The 23,466-nt window shown below is 65.6% G+C and overlaps 2 protein-coding genes across 2 annotated transcripts; both read left to right on the forward strand.

The window, feature by feature from the left end:
- The first annotated feature begins 3,938 nt into the window (after positions 1-3,938).
- Positions 3,939-10,521, forward strand: UAP1L1 (UDP-N-acetylglucosamine pyrophosphorylase 1 like 1). Its single transcript, XM_021691039.2, has 9 exons — positions 3,939-4,227; positions 4,901-5,105; positions 5,244-5,419; positions 5,736-5,908; positions 6,013-6,206; positions 6,730-6,870; positions 7,430-7,615; positions 8,206-8,272; positions 8,750-10,521. The coding sequence occupies exons 1-9, from the start codon at positions 3,939-3,941 to the stop codon at positions 8,831-8,833; spliced, it is 1,515 nt and encodes a 504-aa protein (XP_021546714.1). The 3' UTR covers positions 8,834-10,521.
- Positions 10,522-11,058: 537 nt separating this feature from the next.
- On the forward strand, positions 11,059-23,460 carry MAN1B1 (mannosidase alpha class 1B member 1). The gene is made up of 14 exons (XM_021691034.2): positions 11,059-11,499; positions 11,643-11,870; positions 12,331-12,439; positions 13,117-13,232; positions 14,839-14,993; positions 15,282-15,391; positions 16,639-16,824; positions 17,474-17,622; positions 18,052-18,240; positions 19,917-20,107; positions 20,927-21,047; positions 21,623-21,820; positions 21,897-22,028; positions 22,799-23,460. The coding sequence occupies exons 1-14, from the start codon at positions 11,059-11,061 to the stop codon at positions 23,009-23,011; spliced, it is 2,538 nt and encodes an 845-aa protein (XP_021546709.2). The 3' UTR covers positions 23,012-23,460.
- The last annotated feature ends 6 nt before the right edge of the window (positions 23,461-23,466 follow it).

The raw sequence follows: 23,466 nt of genomic DNA on the forward strand, positions 1-23,466 counted from the left end.
TAGCATTCGCGGCGGCCATTGGCCAAAGTCGGCCCGTCTGCTCCCGGATTGGCTGAGAGTCCGCCAGCCCGGTTTGATTTTCCGCCGAGGGCCCCGCCCCGCGCGCTCCCGCCGCCGTGCCGGCTGCGGCCGGGGATGCGCAGCGGCCCGGGACCGGCGGGGGGGCGGGGCGGGGTCCCGCAACTCGGCCCCCCTCGGCCTCGCGGGTGGGGGAGAGAGGCCCGAGCGGACCCCTTTCTGCTCCCCCCGCCACCGGCAGCTCTCTCGCGGCGGTTCGGCCCTCTCCGAGGGGCGGGGCCTGGGGCCCTACGGAAAACCTGTCCCCGGTGGCCTCGTGGGGGTAAGGATGGGGAGCACACCTGCTCCAGGGATTTACCTTCTCCGCCTGGCTCCCCTGGGGACTCTTCGCCCCCTACTCGGGGTCCCCTGGCCCAGGCACCCCGACTCTGGGGCCCATTTACCGGGAAAGTCCCAAGAGGATCGTGGGCTCCAGCCAGCTGGGCGCTTCCCGTCACAGAGGCCTCTCTGTCCACAGTGCTGCTGGCTCCTCCCCTTGTCCCTGGGGACGGCCTGGCCTTTCCTGCCTACTGCAGGACAAAGCCACTTTTTCCTGTGTCCCCAGATCTCCATCTGGTGACCCGCTCTCCTCTGCTTCCAAAGTCCTCTGCCCCAGCCTCTTCCTCTGGCTGGACACTTCCTGCAGCTGCTCCCTGACTCTCACAGCCTCTGTAGGCCCGCCGGCAGCCCTGTGTCCCCAGCGGCCCCTGCTTCATTTCCAGCCAGGATCCCGTCCTTCTGTCTGGCCAGTCTGGGAGGGGGCTGGAGCTTAGCCTGCTGTCTCTTCAAGAAGAGAACTTCCTCCTGTTAGGGTAGTAAAATGAATTTCTTCCTGCCCAGGAATGTGAGGTCAGCTGGGACAGGTGCTATGTTCAGGAGAGTTCCCCCGGTCAGGGCTTCCTGACTCCATTCTTTTTTTTTTTTTTTTAAGATTTTATTTATTTATTCATGAGAGACAGAGAGAGAGACAGAGACAGAGGGAGAAGGAGAAGCAGGCTCCCCGCGGAGCAGGGAGCCCGATGCGGGACTCGATCCCAGGACCCTGGGATCATGACCTGAGCCGAAGGCAGACGCTTAACCGACTGAGCCACCCAGGCGTCCCTCCTGATTCCATTCTAAATGAGGCTTCCCTTTATTAATTTCATAGCCCTCAAAGTTGGGGCTCCGTTGTGGTAAGGAATTTTGGAAAGACCTAGAAAGCTGTGAGCCTGGCGTTTCCCCATGGAGCCTGATCCATCCCTGCCTTCCCCTTTAGTGGCAGAACCAGCCAAAGTCCCAGCATCCAAGCTGTTTGTCCTGCAGTTCATCTCCCCCTCCTACTCCCCTTCCAGCACACCCTGCCTGGTCCCTCATCCTTAGGGTACCCAGCAGTCCCTCACCTTGGGCCCTTGCACATGGTAGCTCTCCCACCAGGAACACCTTTGCCTGTCTGCTCCAGGCTGATCCCTCTGCATCCTTTGAAACTCCACTCAGGTACCTGACCCACAGCTTGGAAGTTATAGTCCTGATCTTCAAAGCATGAGGCTGCCTTCTAGTGATGGTGCTTCTGTCCCCATGAGTCCCTCCCTGTGCTTTCTGGAAGCAGGACAGGGCCGCCCCATGGCCTAGCATGAGTCTGGCCCACAGTGGAGGCTTAGTGGGTGGCCCACACATGGGAAGCCCCATCCTGTGGAAACGCCACCCTCGGGTGGGATGGGGAGGCCTGCAGACAGCTCCATGGGGGTTCGTGCCAGTGGCCAGCAACAGCTCAGGACAGCAGGACAGCATGGCCAGCAGCACCCAGGCCAGGCCCCTGTGAACCTGAGCCCACCGCACAGAGAGAACAAGGCCTTCTCAGAGCATCAGGAACTGTGGGGGAGGAGGCCCTCAGTCTGTGGGCTTCCTGGTGGGCTTCCCCGGCTAGGCACTGGTGGAAAGCTTGGAGACACTGGAGTCGCTACCAGCTCCGGGTGTGGGACTAGGGCGTGGTCCCCTGTACTTCCCGTCCTGAATTCTGACCACTTCCTCCTTCTCTGGCCTCCATCCCGTAGTAACAGCCGGGGACCCATGCTGGCCTCTGGACCCTGGCTCCCCTGAACCCTTTGGATGAAGCCCTAGGGCATAAGAAAGGTGATTCCTGGGTCACAAGCCTGCCTTTGCCGGGTTGTCCAGGAGCTTGTTGCTCACTTCTCCCTCGCTGACACCCCCACCTGTCTGCCCAGGTGGGCCAGCTCCCCTACTCTTGCCCTTCAGGTGCCTCTGGCTACCCAGCCTCAACTGTCCAAACCCTTCTGATCTCAGCCCCTCCCCCCATCTTGAAGCAAGATTGGGGGGTCTCTCTGAGATGAACTCTGAGTTCATGGGACACCTGCCTTCAAGGGCACATGTGCGGGGGGTGAGAGTTCCCATGGACTCTGGCCTGGGGTGCGGAGCCCACTCTGCTTCTGGGCTCCCTCCCTCCCTCCCATGCTCACCCTCCGTCTCCAACCTTTTCCCCTCAACTACCACAAACTAGTGAAGCAGGCCATTCACAGATTCATTCACTCATTCAGCAAGCACTCCCTGAACACTTGATGTGGCCCAGTCACTGAGCTAGGTGTGGGATCCAACACTCATTCATTCATTCAACAAACATGTACTGAGTACCTACCGTGTGCTGGGCAATGATCTAAGGTGATGGGGCAGAGCAGTGAACCAAACTACCTCCAGCTCTCCTGGAGTTTCCTTTCCTTGGGGAACCCGGGCAACAGAGAATGCAGAAAGGCAGGAAGGAACAGAGACGAATGTGAGGGTGCTCTCTGAGCCAACATGACCTGGGAGTAGTCCAGGCTGGAGGAACAGCAAGTGCAAAGGCCCTGTGGCAGGCCTAAGGCTACCCTTGGAAGATAACTTCTTTCAGGTCCACCAGGACTTAGAGTGGGCCCCCAGGGGGGCGGTGGGAAGCTCTGCTTCCTAACCCAGGAAGGGGGTGTGTGGGAGTCTCTGTGCAGAACCTGCCTGCAAAGACACACAATTGCCCTAACAGGGGTTAGCTGGGGCAGGCCTGAGAGAGATGTTACTTTTCCTTTCAGGTCCCAAAGTGCCATTTGAATTTGTTTTACCCTTGAGCATGTATTACTTTTAGACTTAATAAAACTAATTTCTAGAAGAAAGCTTTGTCCCAAAATAGCCAAAGCTACTCACTATTTTTCACTAAGGGAGTTTATAAACAGCAGGATATCTATATCTATCGATCTATATATTTTTTAATAAACAGCAAGATATATTAAACTCGGATAGTTAATATAACATGGCAGGGCCAAGGGCTGCTCCTGAGCGGTTCTGGTTACATGGCAATGAGGAGGAGGGATGTGAAGGAGGGAGCCCCCAAGGATGCAGAGTGGCCTTCTTGGGAGTCCTTGCTGGCATCCAGACGCCGGGGCCTACTGTTGATCTGGCTCTATCCTCCCCAGCCCAGCCGCCAGGAGTCTTGGTCAGTGCCAATGGCCACGTGCAGGGACAGACCCTAGCCTCCCCCTCAGGTGTCCTGACCGTCAGGGCTGTGGGTCCAGAAAGGGGTGCATTAGAGCTGAAGTCAGCCCTCACGCGCCCGGGCCAGGGGCGTCGCAGATCCCGTGAAGGGGCTTCCCGACTCGGGGCGCCCCGGGCCCCTATGCCTCAGGCGTCCCAGCGCCCTGACTCGGCCCCTCCGTGTCCTGCGGCCGGCGAGACCCCAGAGCTCGCGGGCCGCGGCCGAGCGGACAGGGGCGGGGTCAGGACCGGAGAGGGGCGGGGCACTCGGAGGCGGGGTCGAGGCGGGGCGACCTGGTCCCGCCTCTCTGGGGTCGTCACCGCCCGCTGGGTCCCGTGACGCCCGTAGGAGCGCGCGGGTCACGAGTACTCGCGCGGCCGACAGCGGCGACATGGCTTCGGAGCGGGATGTGCGCGCCCGGCTGCAGCGCGCTGGCCAGGAACACCTGCTGCGCTTCTGCGCGGAGCTGGCGCCGGGGCCGCGCGCCGCCCTCCTGGCCGAGCTGGGGGCGCTGGAGCCGGAGGCGCTGCGCGAGCACTGTCGGCGCGCGGCTGCGGCCTGCGCGCACCCCCCGGGCCCGCCGCCCGACCTGGCCGCGCGCCTGCGGCCCCTGCCCCCCGAGTGCGTGGGCAGCGCGAGCCGGTGCGACCCGGAGATGCGGCGGCTCTGGGAGGAGGAAGGTAGGCGGGGCGGGGGTCCCGGGCGGGGCGGGCCTGGCCGGCGGAGGGGGCCCGGCCCCAAGTGGGGTGACAGGAGAGGTTGTACTTGGAGGAGTTTAGCGTGCCTCATTCCTTTGTGGAGTCCCCTCTCACTCGCAGCTCGCGACTGGGGTGTGGGGCTCCAAACGCTGCCACCGTGGCAGCCGCCCCCAGGCGGCTTGCCCTCGGGAGAGAGTGCTTTGTGCAGGTGCACCTGTCTAAACAGCAGCCCAGCCCGCAGGCGTATTGACCGCGGGGAACCCTTGCACAGTTGCACTCGCTCCCTTTCACATCAGCGCTGGCCCAGGTGCACTCTTGGCTTCGTGGCCTCACAGGTGAGGCAGGTGCTCCTGGAGGGAAGCCTGCCCAGGGCCCCCACTGCACTGCTCTGACCAGCCCGACTTGGTGTTCCTTCTGAAGGACCCAGGCTGGGAATGAACCCTGGAGGTCGTCATCAGGACCCCTGATGGGTCCGGACAAGGTGGGGCGTGGGTGGGGCCCTGGCCCACAGGGGGTCAGAATGTTATTTGGAAGTTTCTGTTCTGTGGCTGTCAGAAGTCTTAGAGTCCTAGACCCAAGTGTGGCTTGCTCTCAGGTGAAGGGGGGTTGTGTGGCAGGTCCCAGGTGTCCCCCTCATGGCACCCTGCACCTCCAGGTTTCCGCCAGATCGCCCTGAACAAGGTGGCCGTGCTGCTACTGGCCGGGGGGCAGGGCACTCGCCTGGGCGTGACCTACCCCAAAGGCATGTACCAGGTGGGGCTGCCCAGCCAGAAGACCCTGTATCAGCTGCAGGCGGAACGGATTCAGCGGGTGGAGCAGCTTGCTGGCCAGCGCCATGGGACCCGCTGCACCATCCCCTGGTGTGCCTTCTCTGCATTACCTTGTCCCCAGAATGACCCCCTGCCCCTGTAGCACCAACCCTGTCCCACACCCAGACCCGGACTCCAGGGCCAGCCCCTGTCGCACCCTGGCCTGCTCAGCCTTGCCTCCCCTTGAAGGTACATCATGACGAGTGAGTTCACGCTGGGGCCCACGGCCAAGTTCTTCAAGGAGCGTGACTTCTTCCACCTGGACCCCAACAACGTGATCATGTTTGAGCAGCGCATGCTACCTGCTGTGACCTTTGATGGCAGGGCCATCCTGGAGCAGAAAGACAAGGTTGCCATGGCCCCAGGTATGTCCCACCCCTGAGCCAGGGAAGGACTGCCTGGCCTAGAACAAGGAGCTAATTAGAGGTCGGGAGGACTGTGGCAGAGGCCAGAATCGTGTGCCTGAAGGCTGTGTGGTCCCGGGTGAATGGCCTCTCCTCTCTGGGCCGTGGTTCCCATCTGTCACATGAAACAACCATAGGGCTACTTGGATAGTGACGGAGAGCCGCCTCAGGTACAAGGTCCAGCCCCAGGGGCCTCCCCTGCCTCCAGCATGCCCGGGACTAGATGGCTGAAGCCCTGCGGCAGCCCTCCAAAGAGTGGTCCCCCTTCCCCCTGCAGATGGCAACGGGGGGCTGTACTGTGCACTGTCAGACCACCAGATTCTAGAGGACATGGGGCGTCGGGGAGTGGAGTTCGTGCACGTGTACTGTGTGGACAACATCCTCGTGCGGCTGGCTGACCCCGTCTTCATCGGCTTTTGCGTGCTTCGAGGCGCAGACTGTGGGGCCAAGGTGAGCCCGCACTGCCGGCCTTGCCCCGCCCCCTCCGCCCCACCCCGCCCCCGTCCATCTGGCCCCGCCCCAGCCAGCCTTCCCAGCCCGGGCCTTGGCTGCAGGTGGTGGAAAAGGCGTACCCCGAGGAGCCCGTGGGTGTGGTGTGCCAGGTGGACGGGGTCCCCCAGGTGGTGGAGTACAGCGAGATCAGCCCCGAGACTGCGCAGCTTCGTGGGCCCGATGGGAGCCTGCTCTACAACCTGGGCAACATCTGCAACCACTTCTTCACCCGAGACTTCCTCCAGATGGTCAGCAGGTGTGCTCCGCAGGTGGCCGCAGGTGCTGGCAAGAGTGGCCTGCAGCCTGCACTGACCGGGGCCAGCTGGCCCACAGTGATCTGAGCCAAGTGGGGCTGTGGGTTGGGCTGCAGAAAGGCCCTGCATTTCAACAAGCCAGGGGCCCCAGAGCCCTGGCAGCTGCGGCCATGAGGCTCTGGGGCCACATCGGCCTGCTCTTCTCCCCATGCCGCGGCAGTTGCCTGCAGGCACCACCCCTTAGCCTGTGGCTTACCGGCTGCCATTTCATCTGGGCGGGGATGTGGCCACTGGGGTCTCTCTCTCTCTCTCTCTCTCTCTCCCCCTCCCTCTCTCTCTCTCTCTCTCTCTCTCGGGCTGGGCGGGGCGCGCAGGAGATGCCTGTGCCCTTCCGGAGACCGGGCTCAGCGCCAGCGCTCCTACCAGCTGTCTTGCCTGACTGGGTGTGCAGAGAGGTAGGGATGGTGCTCCCGGCGGCATCCCGTCTGAACGGTCTTTCCTTCTGTTGTCCTCCTGTGTCCCCAGCGAGTTTGAGCCCTTGCTGAAGCCGCATGTGGCTGTGAAGAAGGTCCCATACGTGGATGAGGAGGGAAATCCGGTAAAGCCGATAAAACCAAACGGGATAAAGATGGAGAAGTTTGTGTTTGATGTGTTCCAGTTTGCTAAGTTAGTGGCAGAAGTCATTTATTTTTTCCTTCTTCCCTCTCTCTGTTTTGGTGGTGGGTTCTGAGGCCTCGTTGGGCCGGGAAGTGGAGGCTTGCGGGGGACACAGTGGGAGCGCCCCTTTGCAGTGGGGAGTAGGGGCTGTAGGCAGGCTCAGGGAGAAGGCCAGAGGAAGTAGCCCCTGTGGTGTGAGCCTGGCAGCATCTGGGGTGGCTGCAATCTGTGGGGCTTTGTACTCTGGGAGACACCCCTGCCCCTCCTGAGCCCTCTGTCTGCTCCTGGCCTGGGGTTAGGAGGCTGTTTCCAGGCCAGGTGGCTGGGGGACTCCCAGGGGATGTGGCCCTCACCCTGGGGTCCCAGGATCTGGGCGTTTGGCTGGTGGGAATGGAAGGATTTCAAGCAGCCCCAGGGACCTCAGGGGCAAAGATGCATGCAGTGCCTTTGGGGCCTCCTCCACGGAGGCGACCCCCACGTAGTCACTGGAACCCCGGAACAGCCTTCACCTGCCCAGGACCGGGGCCTCTGGGCCAGGACTTCGGGTCACTAGTTCTTTTCCGCACAGGAGCTTTGTGGCCTTTGAGGTGTCCCGGGAGGAGGAGTTCTCTCCGTTGAAGAATGCTGCCTCAGCTGCCAGGGACAACCCCGCCACGACTCGGTGCGCCCTGCTCACGCAGCATTACCGCTGGGCCCTGCAGGCAGGGGCCCACTTCCTGGATGCCTGTGGGGCCCGGCTCCCTGAACCGCCCAGGTGAGTGTGGGCCTCAGCATGCCCTCCCAAGGACAAGGGAGTCCGGTTCCAGACCCCGGCCCCAGGGCCTTGCAGGCTGTGCTGCCGTCTGAGCTGCGGCGGGGGCTCGAGCTCCACACCATGCTGAGTGCAGGTGGCCCGGTGCCCTGCCCGGCCATACAGCGACTGCCTGCAGCCTGGGGCCCAGCCCCTTGAGGTCAGCTCAGGGCCCCGGGGCGAGCTGGGTGGCTGCCACCCTTGCTGACTCACTCATAAGCTTTGAAGCCAAGACCTAGGCGTGACATTTGGAAGATAGCAAGGCAGGTCCCTCTTTAGGGCTGGCAAAGGAAAGGACGTGAGGTTTCTGTGTCCTCAGGCATCCGCAGCCACCACCTAATCTGGCAGCCCAGGTGCTGTGTGGGGGCCTGCGGGCTGAGGGGTGTTTTCCTGCTCAAATAAGAGCCTGTCACTTGGGCAGGGGCAGTGTGCTGAGGGCTCTGAGTGTGCAGAGGGGGGGGTATAGCTGAGCGAAGAATGTGGGGAGCGGGGTTGGGCAAGCACAGCGCAGGACATGCGCCCAGAACCATGTGCTGACACACGGGTTCCCACAGCCTGCCCGGCAGCAGAGAGCCCCCCGCAATCTGTGAGATCTCGCCTTTGGTGTCCTACTCTGGAGAGGTGAGCGCCCACTGGCCCACATGGGCTTTCTGGGGTAGGGCATGCAGGATCGGGGGCGGGGGCTGGGGAGAAGTGGGTGCTGGGGTAGAAAGTCGGAGATCTGACTCAGTTTACCTAAGGGGAAATAGTTTGGTAAGTTACAGAGGATCTTCCGGGACATGGAGTGGGTGACGAATCAAGAGGCCCTCATAGGTCTTGGAGGGGCCAGGAGGATATCAGGTGCGGTCAGAGTTTGGGGTTCTGGCCAGGAAGACTTTATGGGAGCCTTGCTGAGGGAGGGATGCTGGCCCCAACCCTCTAAGAAGATCTGGCCTGAGCTTACCCAAAGGTCTCATAAGGGCCTAGGTCTAGAAGTGGCATCCAACCCTTGCTGCTGGAAGCCTCTCTGGCCCTACCCCACCCTGGCTCGAGGTGAATTTGTACCCCCTTAAGGACTGAGAGGTGAATATGAGGCCATGATGACTTTCTTGTTTCCAGGGTCTGGAGAAATACCTGCGAGGCCGGGAGTTCTGGTCCCCACTCATCCTGGATGAGAACCAGGCCAGGGCTCTGCAGCCCTGACTCACTCCCAGAGCTGCCAACCCCGGGGGCCTGAGGGGCAGGGACACGGGTACCTCCACCACCTCCACCGGGGTGGGGCCCCTCCCATCACCGGTACCGTGGACAGAAATGACCCCAGGCGGGCTGGGGACCAACAAGGGCTCTTTGTCTGCGCTCCAGGCTGTGGGGTGTGGGCGGGAGGCAGAGGTGTGGCGTCCTCGCTCAGAACAGAGGCCCCCCGGAGGACCCATGGCACGTCCAGCCCTACACGCACACCCGCTTGCTGAGGAGCGCCAGCCGCTCCAGCTTTCCTGCAGAGGCACAGAAGAGGCAAGGAGAGGGAGGGGGCGGCGTCTCTCCCTCACAGGGCACCGCGTCTGAGGCGCCGCCCCCTCCCTCCCTCTAGCAGCTGAACCGTACCTGCGGTGAGGCTGGGGGAGGGTTCGCAGCCCAGCCCCCCAACTTCCCACCACCCCCAACCCACACGCAGCCTGCACACCTAAAGCTGGATCCTCTCAATTTCCCTCGGACGCCCCGGCTGCTCGGCCCCGTCTACGGTTGGTTCGGGCTGCTGAATTGTACGTGCTTCTGCCAAGAACCAGCGGGACCAACGCCAGTGGCCTCACATGGTGGTTCAAGCTGAAATATGACTAGCCAGGGAGCTCCAGCCCTCGACCAGCTTGCCAGCAGCTTCCGACAGGTCTCGGTGCTCACGTCGTCCCGCGCTCTCTGGAGCCCCAGCCCCACCTATGGGTCCACAAGCCCTGCACTGCACCCTCGCACCCTGACAGAGGCTGGGGGAAACCCGCAGGCCCAGGCCCTGAGCCCCTGCCTGGCCTTGCCGCGCCGGGCCCCCGTGCCTTCTTTCTCCTCCGGAGAGCAACAGAGGGGCGCCAACCTCCCCACTGACGTGGACAGCGGCATGAATTGCAGCCTGCTGCCAAACCTGGCCACCTGCCCCCACCCCCTCCACAGCAGCCCACACCCCCGTGCAAGCTGTGCTCTCCCCAGGGGGAGCACGTTCCCTGGACAGCGGGTTCACATGCAGCTGATTCCCCCAGCAGCTTGCAGGGGGCGGTAGACCTGTCCATGCACACTGACCTGGGCAATAGGGCAGGGGCAGGGCCCCGCCCAAAGCCCAGAGGAAGACTTCGCTCCCACCCAGGTCCTGCCCGCCCTTTGCAAACCTCAGAGTTGAACCGTGTGCCTTAGGACCCTTCTCCCAGCTGCTCCACAGACAAGCAGAGGGCCTGGGACAGAGGAGGGTCGGCCAAGGTGGAGGTCCGGGTCCGGGGTCCTGCCCACAGCTGAGCAACCCTGCAACCTCTTTTCTACACTAGGTGGAAAAGACTATGAAGCAGCTTGCTTTGAAGGGCACGGTTTACTTGAAAGTAATTACACCTTTACGTCGAGTTTCAAACATAGCACAGAGGGGTCCCCGGGGCCCTTCACCGTGTCCTGAGGGACTGGCAGCTTACAAGATCCTGGGGCGCCACCAAACCAGGAACGCCGGGAGGGCTCTGAAGTGCTTTCTCACAGGTGTGCGTTCCTGTGCCTCCTGGGCACTCGAGGCAGCATGGGCCCCTCCCCACAACGCTGCCTGTCCCGCAGGCTACCTTTAGAGCCTCTAACCCCAGACCACCGATCACGACACCCCTGGCTTTTGAGAGACTGCCACAAACTCTTTGATTTCCCACAGAATGACAGCGGGGGTGGGGAGGAGGGCGGATTTCCAATAAACTCAAGATGCCGTGATTGACCCCTGGCCTGGCGAGTGCAGTTTCTGACCAGCACACGTCGTGGGAACGACAACCTGGTGTTCCCGGCTCTGTCCCTGCAAGGGAACAGGAGTCCACACCCCGAGCCGCTCCGGCTCTGGGCTGCCCGGGAATCCCCTCGTGCTCCCGCCCAGCTCTTCGCCAGGGTCTCAGAGCGGCCGGAGACAACCCAGTGGGTCAGACACCCGGGGGTGGGCCCAGAACCTGCCCCCCGAGCCAGCGCTCCAGGGGAGGGCTCCTGCACTCAGCTTGGGAGCCTGGTGACACCCTCCAGATCCCACCGTCTGCCTGCTAGCGGGACGTGCAGGGAAGGAGGCATTCGGGCACGGCTGGCGCCACCAGCGGAGTTGGGTGTGGGGAGACACCGGCGGAGGGGGTCTCTAGAAGGGACGGGGACGGGAGAGCACGAGGCTCTCTCTGGGGCAGGCTCAGACTAGCCCAGGTGCTGAGCAGGACGCACACGCAGAAATGCTGCCGCCGGGACTGCGGGGCGGCGGGCTCACCCAAGGAGCCTGGCCCGCAGAGCGCCGCGCAGGGGCCGAGTTCGAGGTGCGGAGGCGGCAAGCACCGGGCAGGGCCCGGACCCGGCAGACCCTCGGCGCTACGGGCCTGCGCCGCCCTTCCGCGCCTCCGCGGAAGGGAACCGCGCGCACCGCTCGCTGCAGCGGTCGTCAGCGCGCCCCGAGGGCCATCGGGCCCCGAGGATGGAGCCGGAGGGCCGCCGCCCTGCCTGCCCCGACTCCGCCTGCTGCCTGGGCCGGGGACTCTGCCGGGCCGCGGAGTCGAGCCCCGGGGCGCCCAGGGGGCGCGGAGCGCCGGCCGGTCCCCGAGAGACCCCCCCGAGCCCAGGCCAAGGCTGCGCGCCGGCGGGACACTGTGCGCAGGCGCGGGCGGGCAAGCGCTGAGGGCGTGAGGTCACGGTGCGGCCGTGCGCCGGCGCAGTGGGACGTAAACACGCGCGCAGGGACCGCGAGGGCGGGCGCAGGCGCAGTGGGGGTTAGGAAGGCGCGGCGCAGGCGCATTGGCCGCGCACGCGATGGGCGGGGTGTTGACGGCGCTGCGATGGCTGCCCGCGGGTGTCGGACCAGCGAAGCCCCCGGCCCGTCTCAGAGCCCGGCCTCCTGACGCCGCCAGTGGGCGGGGCCGCCCGGGCCGCCTCCGCCGCTGTCATGTATCCGACGCCGCCGCCGGCGCCGCATCGGGACTTCATCTCGGTGACGCTGAGCCTCGGCCGGAGCTACGACGGCAGCAAAAGCTGGCGGCGGCGCTCGTGCTGGAGGGTGAGGGTCCAGCCCGGGGTCCCGGGGTCGCGGGGTCCGGGGTCCCGGGCCCAGGGGGCGATGGAGCCGGCCTGCAGCGGTCTTTGGGGCCCGAGCTCCGCGGGGTGGGGGCGGCGCGCGGCTCCCCGCGCTGAGAGCTGTCCCTCGGGGCGGCGAGGCAGGAGCCCAGCCTGTGCCCGCTCGGCAGCGTTCCCAGCGGTCTCGGGCTGCGGGGCGTCCGCGCCCCACGTCTGGGCAGGTGCGGGGTCCCGCCGGCGATCGGAGCCGGCGCGCGCCGGCTGCGGGCATCTCTGCGCTGCCCGTGCGGCGGCTCGCCCGTCCCTGGCGAGAGGGCACCTCCCCCGGTGCCGAAACCGGGCCTGGGGAGTTCCTGGTTGTCCTTTCTGAACTGGCAGCGGTCGGAGAGGTTCCCAGTTGTGTCGCTTTCAGTCAAAGGCCTCATTCTCCACCCCCCCCTTAGAAATGGAAGCAGCTGTCGAGATTACAGCGGAACGTGATCCTCTTCTTGCTCACGTTTCTGATGCTCTGTGGACTCGTGTCCTACATCGGCGTGGCTGACCAGTGGAGAGGTATGAGCTACACGTGTGCCTTAACGTGACCTGTGTGTGTCACTGAGGGCCGACCGGGCAGGAGGGTCTGGCAGTCCACCTGAAAGGTCAGCGGGTAGAGCGTTTTTATCCACGTGGCCAGAACACGGTTGTGAGTTTCCCCTTGTGGGGCTGCTTCCTTAGCGTCTGGTGTTAAGTCCCGGCATCTCCGTCCCCTCTGCCTCGCAGAGAAGTGGAGGTCCTGAGGTCGCAAGCTCGGTCCAGACACACCCCGTGAACTTCCTCACACGTGTTCCCGTGTGTGTGTGGAAAGGCCCGGGCAGGGTTCTGGCGAGCAAGTAGAGAATCCTGGTGAATTTCTCTGTTACGGTCCTGGCTGGGTCCTGGCTGGCGTTCAGCAGGAAGGCTGAGGAGCCGCTGCAGGGGGCTCAAGCCAGTGGCCCGCTTGCAACCCTTCGTAGTCCCTGGAAGGGAAGAGGTTAAGGCCATGTATTTGCGGGGTGTGGGTTAGGGTTAAGGATCAGAACCGCCAAGGGCTTTGAAAAAGGTTTGATTCCCTCGGGCCGTCCTTGGACCTTCTCTGGTCACTGGTGTCCTTTCGTAAGGCATCACGCCTGCCTGGACGTGCTCTGTGACAGGCTTTGAGTCTCCTCCAGGCTGTGTGGCCTGTTGGGGATCAAACCCATTCTCCTGTTTAGCTGTGAACGGCCGGTCAGCAGAAGAGCAGAAGGTGAGACCTGCGGATCCGCCCGTGTTGCCAGCTCCTCAGAAAGCAGATGCTAATCCAGAAAACTTCCCAGGGGTTTTACCTCAGGTACTGTGGATCAACTACACGTGGGGTCGTCGCCCGGGTCCGACACGCGGGCGTTTCAAAACAGTATGTGGTGTTTCAAGCAGACGGGGAAGAATTCTTTCTCTCAGCATCTGTGCGATGCTGGAGCCTCGCACGCTCCTTGTGCTGAGCCGGTAGGATGACGCTTGGGGCAGGAAAGAGGAATACTCTTTCTTTCGTTCTTCTTGAACACCGGCTAGCGTGCCAGATCCTGGGTTAGCTGGTGAGCAGAACAGACCCGACCCCTGTCTCGAGGAGCTGCGGGCTGGGGGGAGCAGGCAGGTGGCCCGTGGCGGACATCCTGCGAGGAAAAGAGCGGTGGCTGCCGTGAGGGATAAGAGCCGGTCCCCAGGCTTCTCGGGGAAGCCTCTGTGAGGGTGGGACACTGAATTGCAGCCTGAGCTGAGAATCCGTTTGGTTCTGGGTAGAGTCAGGAGAGCCCGGCTTGAGTTGAATGAAAGTGCCCAAGGGAAGGGGGGCTGGGCTTGCTCAGGGAGTCGAAGCTTCAGCGGGTCTGGACGGGGCAGGGGGCCGGGATCGGTCCAGGCCGGGCCCTACGGGGCTGCCCTGGCGAGCAGCAGGAGGCCACTCTCCAGACTGTCCCATTCAGGGGCTGTGGGTGAAAAAGCGGGTCTTTTCCCTCGTAGAGCCAACAGGCATCTCTTTTCCTTCTTTTGGCCACTCCTTTGCACACAGACTCTCCCGTAAATGTAAGGAAAGCAGAGCCAGCCAGGCATGTTTCCCCATTGAAACGCTTCCAGAGGTGTTTCGGGAGGTCCGTGATCCAGTCTCTGGTGTCCAGCAGGGGCCTGGGCGCTAAGGGGTTAATATGCACGTCTCCCCTGGTCCAGGCCTCTGGACTGGGAGCCCCCTGTGGAGGCCACTTGCACTTTCTCTCTTGCTCGGACTCCAGCACGGTCCCCCCTCGGTGCTTTGTTTCGGCCAGACCCCGTTCTCCTGGCCACGGGGGTCCCAGCTCGCTGTCACTGGTGTCTTTACGACGAGAACATCTTCCCAGGTTCTGTGGCTACTGAGAAGCACAGGTTTTTTCCGATTCCCAAGGGGGCCTCCTTCCTGTCCTCTGGAGGAGGCGCCTCTCCCAGCCCTCCCTCTGCTGAGGACTGGCTGCTCCCGGGCCCCTACCCTCTGTCCCTGGACCCGGCGCCCGTCCCTCGCCACAGCGTTCGAGGATGAAGTGCAGGAACCCAGGGCCCAGGCCCACAACAGTGTTCTCTCCGGCTCCATCCACGGGGACGTGTCCTGAACCTGTCTTGCTACCTTTAGGGTCTGTGACAGCCTGGAAGCATCCCGGACCAGGAATTTAACCCGCCATCCAGGGCCACGCCAGCCCGTTGGAACAGTCTCCATCCCGGTCGGCCGGGGCCAGGAGATGGCGAGTCAGGATCTCCTGGCCAAATCTGTGTGTTGTGATGAAAAACGAAAGGAATTTCCTCTGGGGCCGTGTGCTGCTAGCCAGTTCACACAGTCCGCGGGGTTGGGTCTGATAGGGGGAGCGTCTCAGGGGAAAAGGAAGAGCAGCCCACAGGCAATTGAAGTGTTTTTGCAGGTGACTCTTATTTTTATCTAGGAGCCTAAAAGGCATTTCCGACGGCGACCACCCAACCTGCAGATTCGAGCCCCCGGGAAAGACTCCGAGGACCGGAGGCAGGACGACACCCAGCGGAGGGACGAGGCGGTGGGCGACGCTCGTCCGGAAGAAAACACACAGAGAACAGTGGTCAGGTACGAGGAGCGTCAGTGGAGGCTGGACGTGCAGAAACGTTGAGGCCCGCGTATCTGACGTTTCTGAAAACCAAAGAGGAGGAGAATGAGCACAACGTCTAAAGTACATCTTGCTTGCAGAGCAGGCAGGATCCAGAGCGGGACCCTGGTGGGAGCGGGCCCCGCCTTCTCCTGCTTGTCCTGCCTGGAGTGGAGGGCGGCAGGGAGGCCCGCCGGGTCGGGGGGACCTTGGGGCGTTTGCATCTCCGCACTGAAGCTGGCTGATTGCTCTTCCTTCTCTCCCCGAAGCTGGAGGGGAGCGGTGATTGAGCCGCAGCCCGGCACCGAACTTCCTTCGAGAAAGGCAGAGGCCCCCCCCAAGCCTTCCTCACAGGCCCCCAGGATTCAGAACCAAGCAGGTAAGGCCCCACCTGCACCCTGTTGGGCCTCACCTGGACATTCTGACGGAGAGGGTGTGCGGACGCCCCGAGAGCCTTGGAGATGACACCGGGCTCCTTGGTGGCCCGTCGCTGCAGCCACGGGCCGCCCGTGTGGGCAGGATGCTCGTTTCTCCGTTTCCCCGCCTGGGTCTATGCCACGGGGCGTGGGGGCCGGGACGCCTGGGGAATGTGGAGACACAGCCGACCCCTCTGCACCGGCACCCAGGCCGGACGGGGTCTCCCGGCAGGTCTGCGGGGTCTCCCGTGGTGGCAGCCGTACTGGAAGGCCTTCCGGGCATGGGTGCTTTGTAAGCCCCGAAGCCTGTGTGCTTCGGATCTCACGGTGCCCTCTGAGGTCACCCGCCGGTCGTATCCCCATTCCACAGATCGGAGAACTGAGGTTAGGCCTGTCACGGCCAAGGCCACGTGCCTGGTGGAGCGGGGCTCGCGCAAGCTCACCCGACTCGGGGCCCGGGCTGTGGCCCTCTGGTCCCAGCTGCTGTTGCCTCCGAAGGAAGGGGGACGAGGGAGCCCGGAGCCGGGATGCGCGGCCCCGGGCACGTGGGGGAGACAGAGTGATCGTGTGGCTTGGAGGACACGTGTCAGAGCCGCGGGTATCAACACGGATGGGCCTCAGACGACCCCGAGAGAACACGTGCGGTGCAGCCCCGGACGCGCACGGTTCTGTCCACGCGGTGACTCTGTAACTCGTGCCCCGTCCTCCCAGGTGTGGAGAGCAGAGACCTTCTGCCCCGCATCAGTCACGAGGGCACCCCGGAAAGGCGACGTGGGGCCTCGGGGCCATCTGCTCCACGTTATTTCCTCTTTGAAAGCGCCCGGGGTGAGGAGGTGCGGCAGGGACACCTGGAAGAGGAGGCGCTCCCGTCCGGGTCGGCAGCAGCCGGCACGCTCGACACTCCCGAAGCCAAAGGGCACGGTGCAGCCATCGGGCCCTCTCGCATCGGACCCCCAGAGGGTCGTGCCCGCCGGGCCCCTGGTGGAGGCGGACGGGCCCGGGCTGGGCGGACCTTGCAGGCCCCGGAGGCCCCGCCACCTTGGCAGACGTGTCCAGCCGTGAGGACCCGACCTTCGGCACCATCGACTGCTGCCCCACAGCCCTGGACAGGGCCCCCCCTCACCGTGCCCCATTCAGCTTGGGGCTGCAGAGGGGCCCCGTGTAAACCCTGACCGGGGCCGGTCCCGGTGACCTGCTGTCTTCCTTCCAGCTTCCCCGAACGAGCGTCAGAGGGCCGTGATCGATGCCTTCCGCCACGCGTGGGCCGGGTACCGCAAGTTCGCCTGGGGCCACGACGAGCTGAAACCTGTGTCCAAGTCCTTCAGCGAGTGGTTTGGCCTGGGCCTGACGCTGATTGACGCCCTGGACACCATGTGGATTTTAGGTCTGAGGAAAGGTATCTGCTCGTCCCCTAGCACGCGGCCAAGTTCTCCTCGGGTGACTCTAGGGCGAGCGGGAGGGGGCAAACGCTGTCGCGCTCTCCCTTCGCGTGGGTGACGGCAGCGGACGTGCTGGGCGTGGGCAGGTGCTTTGCCGCTTGACGTCGGGCGCCCGGGGGACGCTCAGGACACCCGCTGCGGACGTGGGCCGCGGCGTCCAGGGGCGGTTCCAGCCGGATCCTCTGTTGCAGCCGGATCCTCTGTTGCAGCTCTGTGGTGGGAGGTGGCACGGGATCCGGTAGGCTGTCAGCGCCCCGGGTCTCTCCCTCACGGCCTCCTTACGCCTCGCAGGTCGGGTGGCTTGGAGATCGCGGGTCTTTGGTTGTTTCTGCATTGATAAGGTCCGTTTTCCCACCGAATCACTCCCGCGGCCCTCTGTACCGCCGTGTTGCACCGTCGACCGCCTGTGCTCTCGAGTGCACGCCGGCTCCCTTTTGTCTGTGCGCGTGAGGACGCGAGGGCTCCTTCCTGGCCGCAGGACACGACGTGGGGAGCCTGCGGGAGAAAGAGCGACACGAGAATGCAGGGGGCCCCCCGAGCGAGAGGTCACGGGGGCGTGCTAGGACCACTGACCCGCTCCCCTCCCCACGCTCTTCCGTGTCGCAGAGTTCGAAGAGGCCAGGAAGTGGGTGTCTAAGAAGCTGCGTTTTCAGAAAGACGTGGACGTCAACCTGTTTGAGAGCACGATCCGCATCCTGGGCGGGCTGCTGAGCGCCTACCACCTGTCTGGGGACGACCTCTTCCTGAAGAAGGCCGTGAGTGTCCCGGCGCCAGGGGGACTCACGCCTGCGGGGAGAGCAGTCCCGAGCGTGAGCGTGCGAGCGGTTGTCGCCGGGCTCCCGGGACCCGGGGGGGGGGGGGGGGGGGGGGGGGGGGGGGGGGGGGGAGGGGAGGGGCCTGTCGGTTCCCGGTCCTCCGTGATCCCGTCCCGTGGAGCCCGGTTTCCGCGCGTGCACGTGAGCGGGCGTCGCGCAGCCTGTGGGCACCGCGACTTGCAGGGCAACTCCCGGAAATCCTCGAGGCCAGCTCGGTTTGGCTGCCGTGGAGTGTCGAGGCCACGGGAAGCCAGCAAAGTCCCGTGTCCACGTGACCGGGCGGAGCCGGGGGACGGGCTGGCGTCGTGGAACGGAGGCGAGGCCGCCGTGCGGCAGGGAGCCTTGATTCCTCGCTGTGTTGTGTATCAGGAGGATTTTGGGAATCGGCTCATGCCTGCGTTCCAGACGCCCTCCAAGATCCCCTACTCCGATGTGAACATCGGCACCGGGGCCGCCCACCCGCCCCGCTGGACCTCGGACAGCACGGTGGCCGAGGTCACGAGCATTCAGCTGGAGTTCCGGGAGCTCTCGCGCCTCACAGGCAGTAGGAAGTTTCAGGTACGGAAGGGCCGGGCTGCTGGCCGGGAGTGCGGCCGGCTCGCCGCAGGAGGTGCGGGCTCGCGTGCGGGGCGGCCCTGGGCTGTTTCTCCTCGGCAGATCCCGCTCTCTCAGAACAGAGGCCGGGGCGTCGAGGCGGCGCCTGGGGGCCGAGTCCCCGCCCAGCCCTGCCCTGCTGCAGGCCCGTGTCCTCAGGGTGCCAGCCGCCAGCCTCCCACGTGCCGCGGGGTGGGGGGGCAGCGGCGGCCGCGCCGGGGGCAGGGGGGTGAGGTGCAAACGAGGGAGCCGCGCGCGGTTTTTCTCACTCGACCGCCCGTGGTTGGCCGTTCTCGTCGGTGCGTTCTCGGCCCCGTTCGGCGGTGCCGCGGTCCTCGAGGGGGAGCGTCTGGACTCGGCACCGCGTGGGGGCCGTTCCCCTCTCTTTGAGAAGCACGGAGTCGTGATTCAAGTGAAATCGTGGCTCCTCGCGTGTACCTGGCACCGCGTTCCCCGGCTGTGGTCGTTGGCGCGCTCTGTCGCCAGCACGACGGCATCCCCTTCGGCAGCAGCCGCGCCCCTGACGCTCCCTCCCGGCGAGTGTGGGCCCGCGGGCTGGGGGGCTTTCTCTGTTCCGAGCGGCCCGTGTGCTGGGGTCGTGCTCGGGCCGCCCGCGTCCGGTTCGTTCGCTGCGGGTGAGGTTTTCTTCCGCGTGGAAGGCGCCCACAGCATTCCTCTGTGCCGCGGCCCGTGTCCACACGTCCGTTCCCGCGGCCGGCGCCGTGGGGGTCGTGTGAGGGTGCTCCCACCAGCAGGGTCCCGCCACGCTCGGGGCTCCGGCTCTTCCACGGCGGCCGGCGCGTGGTCGGTCGGTCAGCCTTCGGAGACGGCCGTCACGTCGGGCGCTTCAGGGTGCCTCGCCGTGGATTTGATTTCTGTACCGATGACGCGCGGCATTCCCCGAGTCCTTGCCGGCCCTGCGCGTGTGTCCTGGGCAGTGAGGTGCGTGCAGGCCCCTCCCCGCCTGTGGACGGCGTGGTGGTCTTCCCGTCGTTGGCCCCTGGTCCAGCAGCTCAGCACGTGTGTCAGGCGGCCGCAGCCCGATGCCGGGGACCAGAGAGGGCTCGAGGCGGGTGTGGGCGTGTGCGTCGGGTCGAGCCCGGGAAGGGGCTCCCCGCGCGGGGTCCTGAGCGTGGTGACAGGATGCGCACGGAGCCATGGAGCGCAGATGTGGGGTGCCGCCCCCGCCGGGCAGTGAGCTCGGATGAGCTGAGGCGGGTTGGGTCTTGAAGGGTGCACAGGAGCTCAGCGTGGGGATGAGCCGCGAGTCCGGGCGCGGAAGCGGCCCTGCCTGCCTTCCCTCCAGCAAGTGGGAGCAGCCGGCCGCACCTGGGCAGGAGGTCGTGGGGGCCAGGGCTGTGGTTTTCAGACACGGTCCCCCCGTCCGGAGGATGAGTCGGGCCCTGTCATCGGGGCCGTGTCATCTGCCCGGCCCTCGAGGCGGCCACGCGTGAGGGATCCGGACTGGGTCGCCGCGGGGCCTGGGCCAGTCTCAGAAGCCTCTGTCGGGCAGCTGGGCTGGGGGACGCCTCTCTCCTCCACGGGGCGCGGATCCGTCCCGTGGGGGCGAGCCAGTGCAGCCCCTCTCTGCAGCTTGCCCGCCCCCTCGCTCAGCCCCGCTCTCCCCTCGTGTGCCCCAGGAGGCTGCGGAGGAGGTGACGAGGCGCGTCCACTCGCTGTCGGGGAAGAAGGACGGGCTGGTGCCCATGTTCATCAACACGCACAGCGGCCTCTTCACGCACATGGGCGTGTTCACGTTGGGCGCCAGGGCCGACAGCTACTACGAGTACCTGCTGAAGCAGTGGATCCAGGGCGGAAAGAAGGAGACGCAGTGAGGCCGGTTTCTGCTGCGTTGGGGCGGGGTCCCCGCGGCTCCGCTGGTGCCCGGGTCTCGGTCAGGCAGCCGCAGCCGTGCCGGGCCCGCGCTCGGTCCCTCCGCGGGGGATGCGTTTCTTCCAAGCACAGCCCGTGTGCCAAGGGCCGGGGACCTGGCTGGTCGCTGAGCCCCATGGCCCTTCCGCGCCAGGCGGGGCCCGGGGTCTGCGCCTGGCCGAGGGGCCCCCAGCTCACCAGCTGAGCGGTCCCCCCCTGGGGTTGCGGAGGCCACCGTGTGCACGCGCTCCCCAGCAGAAGGCGGCCAGGAACAGCTGGGCCTCCCGCGCTTACCGTTGGACGCTTAGAATACGCGCTTTCCCGGGGGGCGGCGCGATGCGTAGCCGCGTCCCACGGTGTGGAAGACAGAGCTCACCCTCGTGAGGGAACCGGAAATCCCCGAAGTCTCGAGCCTGGGGGTGACCGCCACCCAGAACCCCCGGGGGCGGCTCCGGGCCGACCCCTGCGGGCAGGGACAAGGGCGTCACATCTGGGGAGCCTGTGGGGACGTCGGGGTCCTGGGGCTCTGCGGAGGCTGGGCTTGGGTGGTCCCGCGGGGCCGGTTGAGAGGAACGACCCTCCTCGGGAGCAGAAGGCACAGCCCTATGCCCCACGCCGCTGACGGCCGCGAGCCTCCTCCTCCGGGCTGGCCCGGCGCCACCCTAGACGGGGCCAGGCCTCTCGGCCGCTAGCGTGTGCGGCCGCTCCTGGGTGACGGGGGCGGGGGGGCCCGTGCGCCCGCCTGGCCGGAGCTGACGGGCCCTGCCGCTCTGCCCAGGTTAGTGGAAGACTACCTCGAAGCCATCGAGGGAATCAAGAGGCATCTGCTGCGCAGGTCTGAGCCCAGGAAGCTCACCTTTGTGGGGGAGCTCGCCCACGGCCGCTTCAGCGCCAAGATGGTGAGCGTGTGCACGAGCCAGGTGGGGTGTCGGGGGCGGGAGGCTTCAGCACCCTCCTGCGTGTCCTGGACCGCGACGGATTCGTGAGTCCGGACGTTGCGTTGCAGGGAGCGATGCAATTCCGGCCGCGGGGCGTGTGGCTGGGCTGCGTGGCCTGCCTGTCTCCACGACGGCAGCGGGAGCTGAGGGGGAGCTGGGTCTGCGATGGGCCCCTGGCCGCTCCCCCAGGGACCCTCCCTCCCCCCTCTGCCCTGGTCTCCTGCCACCGGGACTGCGGTGCCCCATCGGTGTTCGTGGGGTCGGGCGGAGGGTCGGGGGGAGGCCCGGGTCAGCATCTGCTCTCCCGGGAGGGGGAGGGGGTGCCCTGCCACCGCCTTCTCCCCTGCTCCCGTTGAGCCCCAAGTGCTGGGCCTGTAGTCGAGTCGCTTGCCCGAGTGGACCCTGAGGCGTCCCCGCTCGGGCTCGTAGGCTCCTGGGGACGTGGGAGGCCCGAGACCGCACTGGACCCGGTGCTGCCGCCCCCCGCCCCGTGCGGCCACAGACTCAGCGGTGGTGAGGACACGCTCTGATTTCAGGACCACCTGGTATGCTTCCTGCCAGGGACGCTGGCTCTGGGCGCCCACCACGGCCTGCCCGCTGACCACATGGAGCTGGCCCGGGCGCTCATGGACACCTGCTACCAGATGAACCGCCAGATGGAGACGGGGCTGAGCCCCGAAATCGTGCACTTCAACCTGTACCCCCAGAGCGACCAGAAGGACGTGCAGGTCAAGGTGAGCCGGGGCCGGGCTCTGGTGTGGGGGGCGCGTGGGGGCCTCGCCTGAGCTCAGCCCGTGTTCCCCGTCCCAGCCGGCCGACAAGCACAACCTGCTGCGGCCCGAGACGGTGGAGAGCTTGTTCTACCTGCACCGCCTCACGGGGGACCCCAAGTACCAGGACTGGGGCTGGCAGATCCTGCAGAGCTTCAACACGTACACGCGGGTGAGCCGCCTGCCCGCCACCCGGTCGGCGTGCCCGGCTCCTCACCGGCCACCCCGCCCTGGGCCGCGGGGGTGGGGGGTGGGTGCGCGGGCTCGCCGTGGCCTCGGGAGTTCGGGGCGCGTGGGGGCCGGGGTGTCCCTCGGTCGCGTCTCGAGGGACCAGGCTCTGTGGGGAGGGCCCCTGCTGGGGCCCCATGTGCACGGGGCACATCCTTCCCGGATCCTCCGTGTGCCCGGGGCAGCCCTTCTCCACCCCGGGATGACCTCGGGGCCACCGCTCCCCGACGGCGCCATGACCTGGCCCTGCCCCCACCGTGCTCGGGGCCCTGCTGCCCGTCCTTCCACCGGGGCCGTGGCTCTGAGGAGGTCACGCCCTGTCCAGGGCCCTCCACCCACCCTGGCAGAGCCAGAGCTTGACCTCTGCCCTGTGGTGTGTGAGGCGGTGGGGTCTGGACTCCTCAGGTGATCTCGGAGCCTTCGGGAGGCGGCCTCCGAGTTTCGGAGGCGGCGCTTTCCATCAGGTCAGCTGAGGGGGGCTGGCACCTCTGAGGGGGTGTCGTGAACTGTGGCTGGCCTCCGGGGGGGACGGTCCCCTGGTGCACCTTGGGGTCACCCCCCCAGGCCCTGCCCTGGGCCGCACGCGCCCCGGTGAGGCAGGGAGACTCGGGGAGGGGGCCGTCCGGCTGCCGGGCCCACACCCCGAGGGCCGAGCCCGGTGTGGGGGGCCGGCCGTGCCTGCAGCCGTGACCCCGCGGTCTTGCCTTCGCACAGGTTCCCTCGGGCGGCTACTCCTCCATCAGCAACGTCCAGGATCCCCTTAATCCCCAGCCCAGGGATAAGATGGAGAGCTTCTTTCTGGGGGAGACGCTCAAGTACCTGTATCTGCTCTTCTCCGACGACCCAGACCTGCTCAGCCTGGACGCCTACGTGTTCAACACCGAGGCTCACCCCCTGCCCATCTGGGTCCCGCCTAGGGGGGCCTGACGCCCCTGTGGGCAGTGCCTCAGACGTGACCCATCCCTGCTGTGATTCAGGGTTTCCCGTCCACTGGAGGAGGCTTCTTCCTTCTTCCTGTGAATCTTGAATCATGTTTACATTCCGAATACCCGAACAGCTTCCCGTCAGCCGGTGCCCGGGCTTCGTGGTGGTCCCTCGTGCCTGGTCGTCTCCCGGGGCTGCGCTGGGTCCCCCACATCGTGTTCGGAGACAAGAGCTGAAGGGACAGCCCGACATGCGGCTCAGCCTGGGGTCAGAGCCTGCGACGTGCCCTGACCCGAGGGTCCGGGGGGGCGCCCGTGACCCCCTGCGCATCCGGGCACCTGGTGGGTGGGCTGTGGTGTTTACACGTTGGACTCAGGGATCCTCCCCCGGCCCTGCAGGGGCTGGGAGGGGCGGGTGGGCGAGTTCGTCCTGCTCCTGGACCACCCGCTAGAATGGAC

The sequence above is a fragment of the Neomonachus schauinslandi genome, chromosome 13 (genome assembly GCF_002201575.2).
Source record: "Neomonachus schauinslandi chromosome 13, ASM220157v2, whole genome shotgun sequence".
Taxonomy (NCBI): Eukaryota; Metazoa; Chordata; class Mammalia; order Carnivora; family Phocidae; genus Neomonachus; species Neomonachus schauinslandi.

Coding starts and splice junctions, on each gene's coding strand:
- UAP1L1 (XM_021691039.2), top strand. CDS start 3,939: ATGGCTTCGGAGCGGGATGTGCGCGCCCGGCTGCAGCGCGCTGGCCAG. Junction 6,871..7,429: donor GATGTGTTCCAGTTTGCTAA/GTTAGTGGCAGA, acceptor TTTTCCGCACAG/GAGCTTTGTGGCCTTTGAGG. Junction 8,273..8,749: donor TGGTGTCCTACTCTGGAGAG/GTGAGCGCCCAC, acceptor TCTTGTTTCCAG/GGTCTGGAGAAATACCTGCG.
- MAN1B1 (XM_021691034.2), top strand. CDS start 11,059: ATGCTGCCGCCGGGACTGCGGGGCGGCGGGCTCACCCAAGGAGCCTGG. Junction 13,233..14,838: donor TCCCAGGGGTTTTACCTCAG/GTACTGTGGATC, acceptor ATTTTTATCTAG/GAGCCTAAAAGGCATTTCCG. Junction 21,048..21,622: donor GCCGCTTCAGCGCCAAGATG/GTGAGCGTGTGC, acceptor CTCTGATTTCAG/GACCACCTGGTATGCTTCCT.